This window comes from Kogia breviceps, chromosome 17 (assembly GCF_026419965.1).
Source record: "Kogia breviceps isolate mKogBre1 chromosome 17, mKogBre1 haplotype 1, whole genome shotgun sequence".
NCBI lineage: Eukaryota > Metazoa > Chordata > Mammalia > Artiodactyla > Physeteridae > Kogia > Kogia breviceps.
In genome coordinates this window covers 77,046,102-77,066,328 of record NC_081326.1, presented here as the reverse complement: position 1 = coordinate 77,066,328, position 20,227 = coordinate 77,046,102, and the positions used below count along the sequence as shown (strand labels likewise).

Below are 20,227 nucleotides of genomic sequence, written 5' to 3'. Positions count from 1 at the left end.
CTGTGTGTATAGCGCTCTAACATATCTATACACAGAGGCCTCCCCTGCCATTCCCAGGGGTCTGGCTTCATCTCCCGAAGTAGCAGGACTGGGAGTGAGGGGAGCAAGAAGGCAGGGTGCTCTGGGGCCGGAGCGCCCCAGCACGCCCTACACCCCCTCTCATCTGCACCCCTTGCTGGTTGCTGACACCACTCCTCTGTCTGAACCCAGACCCAGGGGCTCCTCTGTTCACTTGCGGTCCTCAGGCTGGCGGGCGGCGGCGCTTGCAGAGCCTCCTTGGCTGGGGTCCGCATCTCCACCACCTCCTCCCCTTCCTCAGGCAGGGCCTCTGCTCTCCTCACACACGTCCTGAAGGGACGAGCATCCTGGCCTACACCCCCTGCATCCCGCACTCTCCACGAGCCCTTCCCCCTCTGGGTCTATAGGTCACCTCCAGGAAGCCCACTCCGCCCCCCACACTCTCCAGCTCTCCCCGGCTCTGTTCGGCTTTCCATCCGGCCTGTGCTCCTGAGCTCTGCCCCTGCAGTAGGGATCTGCCCTCGCCAGCTCTGACTCTCGCAGGCCCATCCCTTCCTGCGGGGGCCTTTGGCAGGGACCCCGTCTCCCTGGGCTGCCCGGTGCCCAGGTTCTTCCTGGCTCCCCTCCCTTTAACGTCCTCCTGCCCTCAGTGAGGTTCCAGAAGCACTTGTGGCTGCCTCGTGCAGAGGGAGGAGCTCCCACGCCCACATCCTTCTCTTGACCTCACCTCTGCCTCCTGCTCTGTGCCCAGGCCTCAGTTCCATGCTCATCACCAGGCCTGCTGGCACACCCACGCCCCTTCCCTGCCAGCTCGGCTCCTTCCTGCTTCCTGCTCTCCCCCCTCCAGGTCTCAGGGGCTCCTGTGTTCCCACCGTCAGGCCAGCTTTGGGGCCTTTGGAACATCCCCCTTGGTCAGACAGCTGCTGAGCTTTGGTCTTGGGGCTCTCCCCAGGGGCCCCGGAAGGCGCATGAACCCACAAGGCAGGCAGGACTGAAGGGGAACTGGGGAGGGGGCGCTGGCTCTGGGCTCCTCCCCAGAGGAGGCAGCGCCCCCCAGGAGTACCAGCGCGGGCCCAGAGGCCAGCGTCCGAGGTGAGCTTTAATGGCTGTGCGCCCAGGTGCGGGCCCCGGCGAGGCAGCGTCACCAGATGAACATGGGCTTGCCGTCGTCGTGCGCCAGCTGGCCGAGGCAGGAGAGCAGCAGCAGCGCGTCGGTGAGCATGCTGGGGTGCACGGTCTCCACCAGCACACGCTGCAGGAAATCCACAGTGTAGGAGCCGCCCTCGGACGTAGCCCGCTCGGGCCGCTCCCGCAGGATGCCATAGGTGTTCACCAGCTGCTCGGTCAGTGCCGGGTGCACCCGCCTGTTGTAGCCCAGGCTCTGCAGCCGGTTCATGACGCTCGTGTAGCGCTGTGTGAGCGTCTGGCACAGCTCCTCGTCCAGCCTGTGGCCGCCGGGGTCCAGGGAGGCCTGAGGGGACAGCAGCCGTCAGGGCCCCTCCCGCCCCACCGCGGCACATGAGCAGGCGGGCAGGTGAGGGGCGATGGAGGCCGAGGGGTATGCGTGTGGGAGGATCGCGATCAGACGGAGTGTCCTCAAGGGAGGTGGCCTGGAGGCCCTGAGAGAGACGCCTGTGGGCTCTCGGGCGAGGGGAGCCCTGTGGGCTGAGCCTGAGCAGAGACGTTCCAGAGGCGCCATCACCTGCTCCGTCCACCACCAGGGATTCGGACTGAGTGGGGGCCACAAGGAACTGGGGATGGAGAGCACGGCTGGGGGTGACGAAAGACGAGGGGGCCTCCCAAAGCTCCCAGGGTTGCCCGACCCAGAAGACACCGCCGCCTGCTGGGTCCTGCCCTGCTCCCTCTCAGCCTTTCATCCGGGCCCCCTGTCCCAGCACCCCGTGGCGTGCACCCCCCCCGCGGGAGTCCCTTCCCACCCCTCGTGCTGCACCGTCGACCCCAGGCCCAGAGCCAGGGCCCTGAGTCCCAGCGTTGGGGGTCTGCTGCCACCGGCTGCCGGCTCCCAGCGCCTGGACCGGGTTGTCTTTGCCTATGTCTTCATCGCCTGTGACCTCCCTGCCAGGCCGAGCTGCGTCCTGCAGCGTCAACCCCTCTTCCCAGTCCCTCCCTCCACTGCCTTCTGGGGCCCTCAGTTCAGTCTCTGCTGTAGCCACCCTGAAGTTCTCCATGATTTTGAACAAGGAGCCCTGTGGTTCTGTGTGCACTGGGTCCTGCAAATTAGGTATCTGTCACTGGTGCCGCTGCCCCCAGGCCTGCAAAATGAAGGTCTGAAGTGTACATAGTGGGACAGGGGCTTTCCCCGCTGGAGCCCCCCTGCACTTTCCACTGCTCCAACTTCCAGGGCCGGGGCGGGCCGGCAAGGCCCGGATGTGGCCCTGCTCACCCGCTTCCCGCCGTCCCCGAGGCGCCCACGGGCTGGCTGCCAACCTGCTAGGGATGCTGGGACAGTCTGCTCGGGCATCGCCGCCTTCTCCGGGAAGGCCTCCCTGTCCGCTCCGGAGTCCCAGGCTGATGCTTGCGCTCAGCCAAAGTGAGCCCTGACCTCTGGCAGGGGAACCCAGAGCCCTAGGCTCAGCACCTTTGCTGCCTGGTGACACTAGGACAGGCCTGTCTTCCTGAGCCGGGCACCTGAGTCTTCTTCCATGTGCCTGTCTCCAGGCCCCGGTGGGACAGACTGCGGGAGCCCAGCCAGCATCTGTGGCTGAGCTAGCAGACCCGCGGCTGCTCACACCAGGGCGACCCGGGGAGCACACGGTGGATAGCGTTAAGCCTTGGCCCCTGCAGGGGCATCGAGAGCCGTCACCTGCCCACCCCCGGCCGTGGCTGGGCTCCTGCTGTGTGCCAGGCGGGCACGTGGAGCTTAAGATACGAGCGGGAGTCCGACGGGGGCACTTTTACGCTGAGAGATGAGGCCAGGGCTGCCCCTAGGAAGACACCTCTCAAGCCCCCCTTGAGAGGGGAGGGCCACAAGGGGGAGTGAGCGGGGCAGAGCACCCCAACAGCACGGGAGCAGTGGGGGCGGCTCCCCACCCCCAGTCCCCTCAGGCTCCCCCTGAGAAGCTGCAGGCCTGAGCAGAGCCCGGTCCTGAAGGGTCGGAGACGCCTGGTGGGCTTTGTGGCTTTAAGAGGTCACGCTGACCCCTGGCAGCGGGTGGACAGAAGCTGGCAAGGGAGGGTGAAGGGTTCCCTCCACCCCTCGTCGCTCTGCAGAGCTTCTCCGAGCCGCTCCCCCCCCCCCATTCAAGTGTGAGCAGAGCAGGGCCTCCGGGGCAGAGTCGGCTTCCACGGGCCGCCCCCACCCTGGGTGCGAGCCTCGCGGCCCCGCCCGACAGCGCTGCTGTGAGGACAAAGGGAACGTCTCGGGGGCATCGGGCACAGCACCCAGGCGGTCAGCTCTGCCGCGTGGGGGTCACGTCTACAGGCGCAGGAGTAGAGAAGGAGGGGCACCCGGGGCGGTGAAGTCGGCCCCGGTGAGCCCGGGGTGGGGGGGGGTACGGGTGGGGAGAAGAACGAGAGGCAGAGCTCCTGACGGCTTTTTTTGGTTGACTGAAGGCCTCCGAGGGAGAGAGTGAGCTCCCCGAGGGCAGAGACTGCGCCTGGTGCCTGCTTGGCGTGTTCTGAATGCTTGACACTAGCCAGGCCTGGAGCGGTGCGGCGGCAAGGCTGGCTGTGGACCACTTACGGTGCCAGCGGTGCGGACCGCGGGGTAGGAGTGGAGGAGAAGAGAATGTCGATGTGGACGTGGACGTGGAGAAAATCAGAGCGTAGGGGAAGAATGTTTACAGGGCGAAGCCGCAGGACCCGGCGTTGGAGGGGATATGGCGCGGGGCGGGGCCGGGGGCGGGGCCGGCACATCGACGCACACCTGCGAGGCCCAGCACACGTGCTCATCACACAGTGTTTCCATCCTGGACCACACACGGCATCGACCACGTGCTCAGTGAAAGGGGAAATGGCAGCAAATGTCAGAGAATCAGTGCTGTACGGCCCTCATTCTCCAAACACAGGGCAGGTGTGTTAGAAGCCAACACTCACATGCGGCCGAACGCCCCTCAGACGGTGGTCCTGGCTGACTCGGGGTTTAGAGAGGAAAGGCAATGCAGTTGGGGAGATATTCAGACCTGAACAGCTACACACCCACCCCTCTAGCCTGCAGGGCTGCAGCCAGAGTGCCACCAGAGACAGGCTGGAGCCTCGGCGGACATAGCCGAGGCTGCCGGGAGACTGTCGCTTTTCCCAACCAGCCGTAAACAACAGAAGCCTCCCGCTAGGCCTGGAACAGGATGCACTATGGCTGGTGTTCCTCTCGTACCGGTTGTTGACTATTTTGAATATCTCCCTGACTAGAAGGAACTTCCTTGTCCTAAATGTAGTTATTTAAAAACAAAAGGGATGTAAAATAAAATGATTTAAGAGCTCAACCCCAAAAGAAAACTAAAGCAAAGCTAAAGGAAGGAGAAGGAAGGAAACAATGAGGAGCAGAAGTGAGGAAACACAATCTGAAGGCTCAGTAGAGAGGATGGGCGAAGTCCACACCCTCCACTGAACAGGGCAGCGCCTCCCCCTTCTTCGAGGTGATGGAATGCCCAGCTGAGACCGCCATGTGTCCCAGCATCCTGCAGGGGGACCTGACGTCACTAAGTCCGAGCCAAGGTGAAGAGCCTGGGACGTCGAGCCCCGTCCCCCGGGCCGAGTGGACCCTGACGTGTGCGAGGGGCCGGTCAGCAGGGCCCAGCAGCCCTGTGGAGAGATTAAACCTCTGGCTTATTAAGCCATGTATTTCTGTCACAGAAACTTGGCACGATCTCTAAAAAGGGAGCGAAGCTGCAGAAGTCATAAACAGCAAACAGAGCATCCCGGTGCATTTATAAACACCAGGGATGCAGTGTGGTTTATGAGCGGGGTATCTCCTCATGTGTAGCAATATGTTAACAGCAAAGGGAGAGGAAAGAAAACCGTGTGATCATCTCAGTGAGAGAGAAACAGCTTCTAAAAAATCCAGTATTTGTTCATGGGTAAGAAAAAAACCAACAACTCTGAAAAAAGGAGGAAGAGGGAACTTCTTCACCTGATGTGGCAGATGCTGAATGTGGCTCACCTGGCTTCTGTCTTAGTGCATTCTAGCACCTTCCTGAACTTGAAGAGGCTGGACGCTAAACATCACCTACCTATTCCAGACTCCCCTGTGGCTCAGGTACCCCTCTGACCTGGGTTTCTGCCCAGCAAGTGCAGGTGCGTGGACCTTGTCTCCCGGGGAGAGGGTGCACTGGCCGTGGCATTGGTTCGTCGGGGCGGCTGTACCAAACTGCAGGCATCCGACTAGGTGTCTGCGTGCTGTCCCTGGGCCAGCGATGACAATGGCGTGTTCACTAGGAGACTCGCTTGCTGCCCTGGCATCTTTACTGGCTGTATGGCAGGCAAGCCCAATTTGGTGTCCTTCCTGGAGCCTGTCTGAGCACCTAAACGTTTATAATAAACCCCTTACTGCTTATGTCAGCTAGTGTGGATTCTGTTACGTGCAACCAAGGACTCTGACTGATTTGTCGAAAGAAGATCTGGCAAAAAGCCTGGAACACACATCATACTTAACCAGAAGGTTAGAAGTGTGTGTTTGTAATCACGTCGGAAACAAGATGAGGTTGCCTTATGATCTGCTTTTTAAAAGTGCTATATGGGACTTCCCTGGTGGTCCAGCGGGTAAGACTCTGAGCTCCCAACGCAGGGGGCCCGGGTTTGATCCCTGGCCGGGGAACTAGATCCCACACGCATGCCGCAACTGAGTTTGAATGCCGCAACTAAGAAGTCCACACGCCGCAACTAAGAAGTCCACACGCCGCAACTAAAAGATCCTGCGTGCCGCAACTAAGACCCAGTGCGGCCAAAATAAAAAAAAATTTTTTTTTTTTTTAAGTGCTATATGATATGACTGTCTACAGAGGAAAGCCAAAATGATATACAGGCTATCAGAACTAGCGAGGGGGTTTGTCAAGGTAGCTAAATAACAAATCATTGCACAGAAATCAAAACTGTTCTGGGCAGGCCAATGAGTTGGCCTAAAGAGCATCCGGGGGGGACCATGGGCAGGACTGAGGTACCACCCGCAGTCACCCTCACACTGCTGCAGCTGGACTCAGGGTCTCCTAGGACAAGGGTGCAGAAAGGAAGGGAGCCAGAGCATCTCCCATGGAGCAGATCTTTGTGTTTGGGTAGAAGAACTGACAGGCATGAGCACTGGCATAAAACTGGGGGCTTCCGTGGTGGCGCAGTGGTTGGGGCTCCGCCTGCCGATGCAGGGGACGCGGGTTCGTGTCCCGGTCCGGGAGGATCCCACGTGCCGTGGAGCGGCTGGGCCCATGAGCCATGGCCGCTGAGCCTGCGCGTCCGGAGCCTGTGCTCCGCAACCGGAGAGGCCACAACAGTGAGAGGCCCGCGTACCGCAAAAAAAAAAAAAAAAAAAAAGATGGCATAACTGTCTGCGAACTTACAAAAAGTAGGCAGCCACGTTCTATGAAAAACGTCAGCGAGTCCTTATTGAATATCGGGTTCCATTACAGTTTTCAGCGTTAAAGCTATTTGGGAAGCAAAGGACCCCCGTTGGATGACACCAGGTTTCACCTGGTTTGGTGAATCGAGGTAGAATTTAGGGGTTCTAGCACCCACCAACACTGGAGTTCAACGTGCAGAGAAATAAACAAGATGTCTTGATGAAAGGAAGTAAAAGCCTGCGCAAAGTGGAATTAAATGCAGATAGGAATCAACAAATGATCCAGCCAGGTAGGCAGGATGGCTTGAGACCAGGAAGCATCTTTACGATCCTCGGGTGGGACCAGGCCTCAGGCAGCCTGCAGCGGGCCCCGCAGAAGGCCAGCCAGGGGCTATCCTAAGACAACTGTGCAGGTGGGCTGCATTGGAGCAGCTTCCCGGGAGCAAGGGCATCAAGTGTACCATCCTGGCAGCTCTGGGCATTGCTGGATGCAGGGCGAGTGGGGCCAGAGGCCGCGGAACGGTGCCGGTGGCCGGTGGGCAGGAGGACCGGATGAGTGTTGTGGTGAGAACCGCCAGCTCCTCAGAGGCCGCCAGGGTGGAGGCCGAAGCACAGGCTCAGGGGCACCAGGCTCCTCGACTTCCTTAATTACCAAACAAACTGCCTTACGTACTTACGTTCTGCTTCCTTTTCCTGCCTCTTCTCTAAAGAGTTGCCATTTACTGCCGTGACTTAAATTCTCCGGCATGCGGGCATGCGCAGTAACTCGCAGGCAAGGCAGAGCACCGTGGAAGGACTGCTGCCCTGCACAGCTCACTCCCTCCCGGAAGGTCTGTCTTACCCTCCGTATACACAGCAGTTTCAAACAACCGGAAACCTCTCTCCACAGTTTGACGTCTAACTTCCATGTGGCAACTAGACTTTCATTATGATTAAGTGTAGTCTTTGCCAACTAGATATCAGATGCAGCGTTCTAGAGACATAAATATTGTGCTTCTCCCGCGTCATTTGCCAATTTTTAAATAGCCGCTGCCGGGCTGCACTCACGGCACAGCAGTGGTGGCGGTGGTACAGGATAGGAGCCAAGGGTCGCCCAACCCAACATGGCCAAAGTTGTCCCCGCCGACACAAGCAACACAGGGACAGCCAACGTGGCAAAGATGGGAAACTTCCCCAGTTCCACCTATAAACCAATGAGAAACTAAAAATGTGAACTAGGTTTTTCTTGGAACTTGACAGACTGATCCTAAAATTCATACTGAAGAGCGAAGGGCCAAGAGGAGCTACGACGACCTGGAAGAAGAGATGCCCAGGCTCCCTTGGCCTCCCAGTATTAGGACACTGTCACCTGGGCAGGGCCAGACCTGCAGACCTGGAGCCCACACTCGTGGGACTGGGAGAGGGGACCGAGGCGGGGCTGGCAGCTCCAGCCTTAAATGGGACTCGAAGAGTACAGACAATGAAGGAAAACGTGGGACTTCCCTGGCGGTCCAGTGGTTAAGACTCCGCGCTTCCACTGCAGGGGACGCGGGTTCCATCCCTGGTCGGGAAACTAAGATTCTGCATGCCGCGTGGCGCGGCCAAAGAAAAAAGAAAAAGGAAAAGGTGGATAAAAAAGGTGGATAATTTCGGTCTCATTAAGATTAAAAACCTAACCAAAGGACACCTCCACAAAAGGAGAAGGCGAGCTCAAACCGGGACACAGATGAGCCCACTGTAACTGAACGTGATTCCTACCCACTCACAGACCCAGAGCCACAGTACATCCACGGATAAGGACGGCCAGACAGGAAGCGCAGGGGAGCACCGAGAGCTACTTCGCGAGGGAAGAGTAAACGGCCGAAGGGCCGCGGCGCCGACGCCCGCCCCGCCCCCGGGCCCGCCCCCGGCCCCGCCCCCGCTCCACCCGAATGGGCGTGTCGGTGGGGAAGGGCGCGCACCAGCTCATCCTGCCCCCGCGCAGCCCAAGCCCCCGACGGCTCCCGCTCCTCCGCGCCTCCTACACGGAGTGGCGAGGAGACGCGCCCCAGCGTGTTTGGGAAACGTCGTCCTCTGTGTCCCTCCGTGGAGCGGGCTCAGTGGACGGCATGCTGGGAACACGGAGCGCGCCCGGGCTGAAGACCCTGGCCACCAGGCCTCCAGCTGCTCAGAGGCTCTGAGACCTGCCTCCCCTGCGACCCGCAGTGACACTTGAGGACTTGCACAGGGCGAGGGAGAGGCATAAGGCGTCAGCTCTGCCAGTGTGGGGAGGGCCCGTGGGAGCGGGGCCTGGCAGACCCGAGGCCATTGCAGTGGCAAAGTGGGAGCTCACAGGCCTGACAGTGCCGGGGCCCCTCTGGGAAGGCCGCCCGTGTGTGTCCTGTTGCCAGATGCCGGGGACACCTGCTGGCCCCTTGGACTGCGCGCAGTGTTTCCTCCATCCCAGGGTGCCCGCGGACGCTGGCGCGCGCTGCCTAGCCAGAGTGCAGGGGCCCCCAGAAGGCCGTCGCCATCCCTGCAGGTGGCGGGTGGCAGACAGGCACAACACACCTGTATGATCTTTTCCGGAATGTTGGAGACCGTGAAGCCGTAGAGCCGGACCCGCTCGGAGAAGATGCTGGACAGGATCCGGCGGTCCAGCTGGAAGGCGATCTCCCCCACCAGCCTCTCCCGGGGCGGCTGCTTCGACCCTGGGGACAAGGGGTGGAGGGAGTGGTCAGTGACGGTGGTCAGCAGCCTGGGGGGTGCCTGGGAGGTCTCCAAGGGCAGCCGAGGAGACCCCAGACTCGTGCTGACCTCGAGAGCTGTCAGGGAACTTGCTGCCCTTCCGGTGGCCTAGCTTCCGCTCCAACTGCGGGATGCTTCTCCGAGACGGCTCTGCCACGCGCGGAGCTCGGGTGTCGTTGACTGAAGCCGGGGAGGACGAGGCTCGAGGCGGGCAGAGGGGGTTGTGGGCAGGGGAGTGGAGGGTGGGCGAGGGCCGGGTCGGGGAGCGGTGCGTGCGGGCAAAGGGGTGCGGGGTGCTTGAGAGCCTATAGCTGGTGGTAGCTTGGCGGGCGGGAGTGGGGACAGAGGCGAGGACGGTGATGCTGTGGGAGGTGGCCGAGGCAGGGACAGAGGCAGAGGCCGCTTGTCCTTGGGGGCCACCAGGCTGTGTCTGGGCGTCTGGGGTGCTATAGGAGAAGGCTGCCGCGGGGCTGGGTGTGCCCACGGGACCGGCGGGCGTGGAGGTCTGGATGGCCGCACCCACAGACGTCATGCTGAGGGGCTCGGGCTCCTGGGCGGGCTGGGGGTGCTCAGCGGAGAGTGGGACTAGCGACGTGGGGGAGGGGCAGAGAGGCGAGGAGGAGGGGGATTAGGGGGAGGCGGGGCCAGGGCCTAGTCTGGCAGGAGCCCCTCCCCCGGGCCGCCCACTGCCCCTCCCCCCCTGCTCCGGTTACCTTCGGTGGTGGCAGCAGGTCCCCCACCCGCTGAGGGATGGGATCCAGAGGGGCATCCTTGGAGCGGCTCTGCCAGCCACACCCCTGGGGCCTCCGCCAGCACCAGATTGCTCATGGGATTGGCCGGAAGGTTCTGAGAGACACCTAGGGGTGCAGCCGTGGGGGTGGGCAGGGGGCTGCTCAGAGAGAGGGCCACCGAACCTGCTATAGGGTCCATAAGGGGGCTGCTCTGAGACACAGCTAGGGGGCCTGTCAGGGGGCTGCTTGGAGTCAGGGGGCCAGTCGAGGGCAGGCCCAGGGAGCTGGCCGGTGTGCCCGCCGGGGGCACTGCCGCGGGGCCGGCCAGGCGGCTGCTCGGGGGGCCAGTGAGGAGGCTGCTGAGTGGGCTGCTCTGTGAGATGGGCGCCAGGCCGGGCAGCAGTGTGTCCAGAGGGTCCATCGGGGTGCTCACGACGGGGCCTGCCGCGGGGCCGGGCTGCGGGCTGCTTAGCATGTCGGCCAGCGGCGCCAGAGGCACGATCCCCACTTCTTCCAGGACGGATTCGTTTGCTGCTGCCGGGGACGGGGGCAGGAAGACACCTGGGGGACACAGAGGAAGCACTGAGACCCCAGGCTCTCTCCCCACTGTGGCAGGGCCTGGACCAAATGCCCGTGTGCCTCGGATGAACTGACCGGCTCTCTCTGAGCCTCACCTCTAAGCGGGCATCTGTGGGGCTGCCAGTGGATCCCACGTGAGGGTCCGGCCCCTCATCCCCGTCCTCTGAGAGAGCCTGGTCCCTCCCAGGATCACCTCTGTACACGCCGGCCCCCCAGCCACCAGGACCTTCCACGCTGCCTGTCCCTCAGACGGGCCCACTGCCTTGAGCCGCTGACCCCTCACTGTGGAGAGGAGGTCTGCACACGTAGGTCGCTAAGTGGACCCCTCTGTTCCCAGGTGGTGGTGGGGTGGGCCCGGGCCTCCTGACTGCCATCCTCTCGGGCACAGGCGAGCCTCAACACGTGGGGGACCCTCAGGGAGGCCAGAGCCCAAAGCTGCTGGGAGCCTCCGGTGGAGCCCAGGGTGTGCCTGGCCCCGTACAGGTCCCCCGCCGGCCTGTTGCTGGGGATGCAGGCCCAGGAGGGGGTGTTGCTTCTCCCCTGCGTGGGGCCTGGGAGCGCATTTGCCCTTGGGTTCCTGAGGAGACTGCCCTCGGATGACCGAGTGACCGCTGTTTGGGGGAGAAGGCCCCTAGGGAGGGTGCAGGAAGGGTTTCTGTGAGTGTGCAGTTTGATTGAAAACTTCCACATTAAAAAAAATAAAAGCAGTACACGCTTATTATAGGGAAAGAATGGAAATACAGAAAAGTCAGAAAAGATGAAAACCACTGGTGGTCCTGTTATCCCACCGTCCATCGTACAGCAAAGCTCCGCAAAGGCTTGAAGACCTTCTCCGCGTGTTTATGTCGCTCGGGGGCTGGCGAACCCCTCTGTAAAGAGCTGGTGAAAAGAGCTCCAGCTTTCCTGGCCATCCGGCCTCTGTTGCAGCCGCTCAGCTCTGCTGTCACGGCTCCAAAACAGGCACAGACAACACGGAAACAAATACACGTGGATGCTTGGCGACAAAACTTTACTTCTGGATGCTGATATTTGAATTTCATGGACTGAGTGCATGTCGTGAACTAGCGCTCTCCTTTTGATTTTCTCTCAGCTATTTAAAAAGGTAAAATCCGGCTTCCCTGGTGGCGCAATGGTTGAGAGTCTGCCTGCCGATTCAGGGGACGCGGGTTCGTGCCCGGGTCCGGGAAGATCCCACATGCCGCAGGGCGGCTGGGCCCGTGAGCCATGGCCGCTGAGCCTGCGCGTCCGGAGCCTGTGCTCCACAACGGGAGAGGCCACAGCAGTGAAGAGGCCCGCGTACCGCAAAAAAAAACAAAAACAAAAACAAAACCAAAACAACCTTCCCCACAATCCGCGTAGACGCACTGACTCATCTACATCATGGATAAACCTTGAAGACGTTATGCTAAATGAACAAAGCCAGCCACAAAAGCCACGTGTATATGAATCCAATTACATGGACTGTCCAGAACAAACAAATACATAAAAATAGAAAGTAAATTAGTGGTTGCTTAGAGTTGAGGAGGGTAGGGCAGTAGGAGTGTGATTGCTAGAGGGTTTGTTTTGGGGGTGATGAAGGAGTTCTAAAATTGATTGTGGTGGTGTTTGTACATATCTGTGAATATACCAAAAAACATAAAATTGTACACTTTAAAGGAGTGAATTTATGGTATTTGAATTATATCTTAATAAAGTTGTCAATTAAAAAAGGATTCAGGGCTTCCCTGGTGGCGCAGTGGTTGGGAGTCCGCCTGCCGGTGGAGGGGGCGCGGGTTCGTGCCTCGGTCCGGGAGGGTCCCACGTGCCGCGGGGCGGCTGGGCCCGTGAGCCACGGCCGCTGGGCCTGTGCGTCCGGAGCCTGTGCTCCGCAGCTGGAGAGGCTGCAGCAGTTAGACGCCCGCATACCGAAAAAAATATATATATATAATAATAATAATAATTTAAAAAGGATTCAGGGCTTCCCTGGTGGCGCAGTGGTTAAGAATCCATCTGCCAATGCAGGGGACACGGGTTTGAGCCCTGGTCCGGGAAGATCCCACATGACGGAGCAACTAAGCCCGTGCGCCACAACTACTGAGCCTGTGCTCTAGAGCCCACGAGCCACAGCTACTGAAGCTTGCGTGCCTAGAGCCCGCGCTCCGCAACAAGAGAAGCCACTGCAGTGAGAAGCCCCTGCAACGAAGAGTAGTCCCTGTTCCCTGCAACTAGAGAAAGCCTGCGCGCAGCAATGAAGACCCAACACAGAAAAAGAAAAAAAAAATTCATTGGAGTCACAGGCATTTAGTGTTGCAGCAGACATATTCATGGTGCAAAGGCCACTTGACTGCATGCCTGGATGGCACTGCAGGCTCTGTGGGTACAGAGCCTGGGGGAGTATGTGTCCACTGCTTGGAGCCAAGACTGTGGTGGCCTCAGTCGTGGACACAGTGTTCATGGATTTTTGACCCGTTAGGGTCACCGATGAGAAGCTCAGGAGCAGCCTGTTGAAATCTCTGGCTGGGAGATGGGGACATTTGAAAGCACAGAGTCCCGACCACTGGACCTCCAGGGAATTCTCATGAACAGGAGTGTTCTGAGCCAACAGGAGCCCCAGGTCGAACCTCGGTTTAAGAGATTTCAGTCCTATAGCTTCGAATTGTAATGCAAAATGTGCAAGTGATTGTTTTAACCTTATAATTTGCTGATTTAGCATTATGAGCTGAAATGTTCCTAGGTACTTTACTACATACAGTATTAGAAACTTAAAGAGAACTTAGATTCACTGCATCTATATGGTTTTTTTTAGCTTTTAAAAATAATTAATTAATTTTTTGGCTGCTTTGGGTCTTCGTTGCTGTTCACGGGCTTTCGCTAGTTGCAGTGAGTGGGGGCCACTCTTCCGTGCGGTGGCTTCTCTTGTGGAGCATGGGCTCTAGGCGCACGGGCTTCAGCAGTTGTGGCACAGGGGCTCAGCAGTTGTGGCTCACAGGCTCTAAAGCGCAGGCTCAGTAGTTGTGGCACACGGGCTTAGTTGCTCCGCGGCATTTTCGATCTTTCCGGACCAGGGCTCGAACCCGTGTGCCATGCATTGGCAGGAGGATTCTTAACCACTTCGCCACCAGGGAAGCCCTATATGTTTACTTTGTACATAAGAATTATTTGGGTCCAGGAAGGTTTGTTTGTTACATTGGACTATTGAAGCTAAAAAGAAAAGCAAATGTCTTAGATCTACAAATGCAGTTTACAATGTTTTAACCGTTTAGGTGAACTTGTGATTTCCTCCCCCAGCCTGCTCCTCACAGGGGAGCTCCTTCCTTCCCGCCGAGGCCGAGGGCGGGACTCTGGAAGGGCCCCACTCTGGTCTCCTGCCCCTCGTCGCGTCGATCAGGACGTGGCCGCCACACTGTCCTGCACTCGGCCGCGCCCTCGCGCCTTCTCCCTGGTCGGCCCTCGGGCTCCGGGCTGCAGAGCCTCCCCTGCGGTCCCTCCCGGGCCTGCCCACCGCCCGTGGCCTCTCCGGCCTCGGAACCCTCCCTCCGCGGGGACGTCAGCCCCGCGAGGACCAGGCCGGGCCCACACCCAGGTAAGGGCGCCCGGCCACCGAGACCCCCCCCGGTCCACGCGGGGACGAAGTCGGAGGGACAGTCAATTTGGCGGGAGTCGAAGCTGGCGGTCAGAGGGGGCGGGGCGCCAGGGAGGGCCCTGACGGGGCGGAGCCCGAGCGTAGGGGCGGGGGCAGAGTTGCGGCGTCGCTCAAGGGGCGGAGCTAGCGTAACGGAGCTGCCTTGAGGGGCGGGGCCTGAGGGTCTGAGCGGGAAGGTGTTGCTTAAGGCCGGACTCGAGGAGGCGAGACGGGTGAGCAAAGGCCGCTAGAGCCGAGGGTTCCAAGAGGTCTGGGGCGGCGGCAGGTGAGAAAGAGAGGGGGGATGGTGACAGGTCCTGAGGAGGGGACTGGCCCTGAGATGGGGGCGGGTTCTGAGGGGGGACAGAGGTCCCGAAAGGAAGGTGAGTCCTGAGGGGGTAATGGGGGCGGGTTCCGACGGGGGACAAGGGTCTTAAAGAAAGGCAGGGCGGGATGGGGTCCTGAGGGGGGAGGGCTGTGAGGGGGTGGGTTCTGAGCAGGGACAAGGGTCCTAAGAGGAAGGCAAGTCCTGAGGGAGGGATGGGGGGGGCTTCGGGTCAATCCCTGGGGTGGGCTGTAGCGTCAGGGGTGGGGGTAGGGCAGGGGTAGGGTTGGGTCCGGGGTGGGAGGTTGGGACTTGGGGGAGGATGGGTCCTGAGGCGCGGACAGTTCCTGAGGGGAGGAAGGAGGCCCTGATGGGGTAACAGACCTTGGGGGTACCGAAGGCTCTAGGACTGGGGGGAGGGGGAGGGAGGTTGTGAGGAGCAGGGCTGGTAAGAGCCCTTCGGAAAAGAGGAAGAAGGCTGCTCCCGGCCTAAGGAAGCTTCCACCAGCCTGCAGCCCCCAAGAGAAGACAGAGGGGGCAGCAGGGCTGGGGGCCTGGGAGGAGGGTGGGCTTAGGGGAGGAAGGAGGGGGGAGTGGGGTAGGGTGCCCAGCAGAAAGGGCAACAGAAGCCCTCCTGCCCACCTGCCCTGACAGCCTTTCCCAGCCCGACCACCTCTGGAGGGAGGAGCCATTGTGGGGGGCAGTCCCTGCTTTAGTGGCTTGAGCCCTCAGTGCCGCCTTCATTTACTCTCTGCTCCAACTGCCCCGACTCCCCTTGCATCTGCCGTCGCGAGACACCCCGGCACGGGCCCGAGCGAGTCCCTGAGCCCTCAGGAACAGGAGGCCCTACGGTCCTAATCCATCCTGGCGCCACCTTCCTCCTGCCATGTTCACAAGGCCAGCGCCCGAACCTCGTGGCCTTTCTTCCCTGTGAAGTTAATCCAGCCAACAGCCAACGTTTACTGATTTCCTGCCGCTCCGATTTCCCGCTCTGGCCACACCGGTGTGCCTTCCGCCACCACTGCCAGCCTCTCTAGATCTCTAGTACGCTGGCCTCTTTATTTTCTCCTCGTGTGACAGCCCAGCTGGTGTCCACTTCCTTCTACGATGTGCCCAAGCGCTTGCTGACCAGTCCTTAGCCCCGCCTGCCTCCTTCCCCAGCTCTGTCCCCACCCCCGCCGGCCAAATGCTGCTGGAGACGGTGGGTGGCTGCTCCCTTCGTAGACCACACGTGCCGGCAGCATTTGGGCCCGTTACACACCTCCCCGACTCCCCTCTCGGCTCCTCCTGCCATTTTCACTCTATTTCAGACCTTCCCCATCTTTTTCTCTCCACCCTGACTCTCAGAGAATGACATTTTTCCAGAGGAAATTGAAGCCATGGTTCTGGAGGGTTTTTAGCTTCCCACCTGGCATCCTCACTCAGCCTTCCTTCCTCCTTCCTTTCCCAGACAGTGGAGGAGATGTTCTTCCTTCAGTCAAGTCAGCCTCTGCTCTGTATGGTATTCCTTTTCTCTTTCGTATCTTCCCTTTCCATAGAAATAAACTTAGGTCTCTGCCATCAGTAAAAGCAGCTCTGGATGCCATGCCCCTCTCCGGCTAGTGCCTCCCTCCAAGCCCTACTTCATGAACGAAGTGTCAAACATCTGTTCTCTCCATTTTCTCACTCACTCTTCACCTCACTCCGTGGGCCCTTCCTACTTACAGTGGGGTTGAAGGTGCTGTAGCCAAGGTTACTAACGCCAGGTCATTAGCACTTTTCTTGCTCCACCTCTCAGGCAGCCTTTATTTTGCTGACACTCTGTCCCCTTCGAAGGTGTCTCGGCTTCTGTGACATTACACTTTTGAGGTGTCCCTTGTCTCTCTGAGTGCCCCTTTGCCAGCTTCTCTACCTGTCTTGACTCAGGACTTGTCCCAGTCTCTTCTCACTGTTCCTCTCTCTTTCCAGATCGTCTCACCCCTCCTGTGGCTTCAGTTATCAATGACACTTCGATCTTTTCTCTCTAGCCCTGACCTCTCCTTTGAGCCTCGGGCTCAAACCTCCACTGCCCCCTGGATGCTCCAGGTGGAGGTCGTGAGTTGTCCAAAGTACAACTTACTCTCTTCCTCCAAGACGGAATTTCCTCCTCCCAGGTTCACCCTGGCCGAGAGCACAAATGGAGGCTTACGTCTGATATGTCAGTTAAAAGTTATCAGTCAAGCTAACGAACTGTTCAATTATGTTCTATCTGCTTACCTGACAAATAAACCTTTGTAACAACCTGGAAGGTCAGGTTTGATTTTAGGACTCTTGTACTCCCTGGAGTTCTGTGCCAGAATGTGGTGGCTTGGGGAGAGCTGGTCCCCGGCCAGCTTCTGTGTGAACGCCTCTAATTCTTCGCCCATCCTTCTGTCTCACCCTGGCCCGTACCTCCTCTCCAGCCCCAGGGCTGTCACACACTAATGATTTCAAACCTCAAGCTTCAGTCCTGGTTTCTCTCCTTGGTTTCTAGACTCCGGTGGTCAATTCTGAGTGGAGAGGGACGGGGCAGGGGGCTGAGGGGGCTGAGGTGGGGGGATGGAGGGGAAGGGGGAGAAGCTGAGGGTGGGTGCCATACTGGGTCCAGTGGGGCAGCACCTTTGGATTCCAGGGCTGGGAAATTCTCAGTCTGTGGAGCTGCTTGGAAGTTCACCTGAGGGGAGGCTTGCGTGGGTGGGCAGGGACTCCTGCCATCCGGTGAATGGGGCTGCTGCCTAGTTTTGTGCTTTTATCGTGGTTGTCCTGTGTCCTCGCCCTCCCCTCACCCGGTGTTTGTTGCTATCTCCGCCCTTCTCTCCATGATTTCCCGAGACCCCAGCACAAAGTCTCTCCTCTCGGGTGCAGTCTCACCCTTCCCTCCCTGCTTTTCTGGAACTCGGGCCCCTTGCAGTTACCCTGGTGTTGAGGAGGGCCGGTCGCTGCCTCGCCCAGCCTGCTGCTGAACCCGCTGATGCCCAGGCCACCCGTCTGTATCTTGATCGCCGACTTGAGCTCGTAATTCTCCCGAATGAGCCGCACCAGCTTCTTCAGTTCCTCGTTTTCCCGCACCAGCCTCTCGATCTGATGCCGAAGGCCCTCATAATTGGTGAGTAGAGACATGCCCCAGGGCGGCGGGAAAGGTGCGGCCCTCAGCAGGGCGCTGCGCCTGGAGGCTGCCCAGGGCCCGGGGCCTAGCCCGGGCTGGAGGAGGGCACCAGAGTTTGCGAGTCGCAAGCCTGGCCCGTGGGCCTGGGTATTGTGAGGTCAGAGGCTGCACCTCCTCCAGGCCTCTCTGCCCTACCAGGCTCACCTCTCCGTGCCTCCAGGCCTGAGCGCAGGCCACCCCTTCTCTGTCCAGCCGGCTTTCCCCTGTGGAGCTTCCGAACCGCTGCCCTCTAGGCTTCCCCGCAGGCGTGTCCTCCATCACCGCACTTACCTGGCTCTGTGCGGTTAGCTCTTTAGCGCTGTTTCACTCACTTCACGTCCAGGGCAGGGATTGTGTGGCGCTCCAGCACCCAGCAAAGGGCCGGGTGCCGTGTAGGTAGGTAACCGGTGAACATCTGCCGCCTGAACACTCATCACCTGCCTCCCTGGAGAGGGTGCCCTTTCCTTGGGGTCTCGGGCACACCTGGATTTAGCTGTCAGCCTTCTCCTGCCGCCTGACATCTTGGACAGTGGGACACGGGGCTATGCTTTCTTCTGACCCCAGGTGCTCAGAGCCTTTCTCTGGCTGTTGGCCCAGGGGCTCCCTCGTCTAAGCAATCGGCTCCCTGTAGCTTGGAGCCTCCATTTCTGATGACTCAGGTTCCCCTATTCCAAATTCCCCAGCGGTGCCCCCTTTGTGCCCACTATTCTCCGGCTTCTTGAACTTTCCTGACTATAGTCCTTCAAGAACCCAAGACTGCATTCCTCATCAGGTTCCAAGAACTCATATCTCGGGGTCCTTATTGCACTCCCCCTTTTTAGAGCCGTCTACACAGAGGAATTTGCAGGCCTGACCTTGGGAGTTGAGTGAGGCCATGTCCTTGTGACCTCCACTGGCTCTGCGGGCGTCTGCTCTTGAACAGGAGAGAGTGGTGATGTCCTGGTATAAGGCAGAGGGCACACTCCTGGCAGGAGGGTGGGGGTGAGGATGGAGTCGAAGATCAGCTAGGGCTGGGGCCGGTCTGAGTGGAGCGTTCTACCTGGACCTCACATTGGGGGGCCTGCCCTCACCTTCCTCTGATGCCCCAGCCTGTAATCCTGGCTGAATCACTCTGGCCCTGCGGACCGGGGCTGAGATTTCTTCAGTGCAGGAGATCGCCTCTCCACACCCTCTGCTCTTCACAGAACATCTCTGCTGGGTTTTCCTCCAGCGTGTGAAAATAAGCTCGTCACGGGCCTCTCAGTCCTCTTCCACTGTCCAGTCTTACCTCGCTGTTGGCCTCTCCTTGGGTTGATGCCCTCCTTGCCATCTGCGACGGTTACGTTTTGTGTCAGCTTGGCTGGGCTATGGTGCTGCCCAGGTAGTTGGTCAAACACTAGCCTAGTCATTGCTCTGAAGGTTGACTTTAAGTAAAGCAGATTATTCTCAGTCATGTGGGTGGTCTTCATACAATCATTCGAAAGCCTTAAGAATAGAAAAGTGACGTTTTCCAGGGAAGAAGGAATTGTGCCTCGACGCTGGCCTAGAAATTCTGCCTGAGTTTCCGGTCTCCTGGTCTGCTCCACAGACTTCGGACGTGCTATTTCCACGCTTGTGTGAGCCAGTTCCTTAAAATAAATCTCTTAATATACAGGAACGCTGACTGATACACCATCTGTGTTTCCCATTGTGCCAGTGCTACTTTCCTCCACAAATATATATACTGAGCACCGACTGTATGGCAGGCGTTGTGCTGGGAACTGGGGGTTCAATCCTAGTCATAATCAGGCGTTGTCCCTGCCGTATCGGCCATATCAAGTACAGTGCGGAGCAGCCGAGGATCGAACAGTCACACATAAACGTTGAATTACCACCGTGATGAATGCTGAGTGTGGTGCCGGGAGAGGGTGCAGCGGGCAGGGGAGACCCAGCCAGCTCAGGGTAGCCTTCCCTGAGGAAGTGATGATTCAGGTGACACGAAGGAGGAGTCTCTGGTGGGAGAAGAACTTCCCGTGCAGAGGCCCCAGGGCTGTGTGCCGCTGAAGGCCTGAAGGAGGCCGGCTTGCGTGATGGACCCGGCGGCGGGGCGCGGGGCACGGAGGACTGAGGGCCCAGGCTGTGATGGGGCCTGGCGGCCGCAGGGCTCATATCAATCTTCATCCTAAAGGCCTTGGGAAGCCCTTGAAGGGCTTTAAGAAGGGCACGTGCTAATGGATTGGAGAGAAAGAGCCGCTGAACGGAGCGCAGTAAGGAGGCCGCCACAGTCACCCAAGCAAGCGGCGCAGGTGCCTTGGCTGCAGCGGTGCCGAGGAGGTGGAGAGCAGTTCAGCGGGTCCCTGGTGGCCTGGTCTTGGGCACGGGCGTGAGCAGGGACAGCCTCACAGCTGCTGGTGACCCCAGCCCAGCAGGGAGCAAGACCAAGTTTAGAGCAAAGACCCTGAGTCAGGTTTGGACGCGCTGCTGAGAGAGGGTGCCACGAAGCCTCTGAGGAGTGAATTCAAGGAGGCAGTGGTTACCGCTCGGGTCCCAGGGGAGGACCTGCTGCGCGGACTGGAAAGATACCACTTGGGGTCATCAGCTTCTAGACGGCAGATGAAGCCACAGTGGTGGGGGAGGTCACCCAGGAATCAGTAAGTCATGA

At 59.5% G+C, this 20,227-nt stretch overlaps 2 protein-coding genes across 4 annotated transcripts in view; one reads left to right on the top strand and one right to left on the bottom strand.

The window, feature by feature from the left end:
• Nucleotides 1–1,138: 1,138 nt before the first annotated feature.
• SPATC1 (spermatogenesis and centriole associated 1) lies at nucleotides 1,139–18,954 on the bottom strand. 3 transcript variants are annotated; one of them, XM_067017738.1, is made up of 6 exons: nucleotides 17,378–17,582; nucleotides 9,943–10,521; nucleotides 9,299–9,814; nucleotides 9,053–9,192; nucleotides 1,352–1,489; nucleotides 1,139–1,270 (listed from the first exon to the last, which is right to left on the bottom strand). In XM_067017738.1, the coding sequence occupies exons 1-6, from the start codon at nucleotides 17,580–17,582 to the stop codon at nucleotides 1,160–1,162; spliced, it is 1,689 nt and encodes a 562-aa protein (XP_066873839.1). In that variant the 3' UTR covers nucleotides 1,139–1,159. The 3 variants fall into 3 exon arrangements, with proteins under 3 accessions (XP_066873839.1, XP_066873840.1, XP_066873838.1); XM_067017739.1 differs by lacking the exon at nucleotides 17,378–17,582 and adding an exon at nucleotides 17,899–18,954 and having other exon boundaries at nucleotides 1,139–1,489; XM_067017737.1 differs by having other exon boundaries at nucleotides 1,139–1,489.
• Nucleotides 17,543–20,227, top strand: part of PARP10 (poly(ADP-ribose) polymerase family member 10) — a 39,284-nt gene continuing 36,599 nt past the window's right edge. The window contains exon 1 of the mRNA XM_067017679.1: nucleotides 17,543–17,568. The gene's annotated coding sequence lies outside the window, so the exon portion shown is untranslated. The remainder of the gene's footprint in view (nucleotides 17,569–20,227) is intronic.

What these genes read in the sequence shown, in the direction of transcription:
- SPATC1 (XM_067017737.1), bottom strand. Translation starts at nt 17,582, where the DNA reads ATGTCTCTACTCACCAATTATGAGGGCCTTCGGCATCAGATCGAGAGG. An exon ending in CGGCCCTCCTCAACACCAGG is followed by an intron (nt 10,522 to 17,377) that starts GTAACTGCAAGG and finishes TGTGTCCCCCAG; the next exon opens with GTGTCTTCCTGCCCCCGTCC. An exon ending in TTCCGGAAAAGATCATACAG is followed by an intron (nt 1,490 to 9,052) that starts GTGTGTTGTGCC and finishes CTGTCCCCTCAG; the next exon opens with GCCTCCCTGGACCCCGGCGG.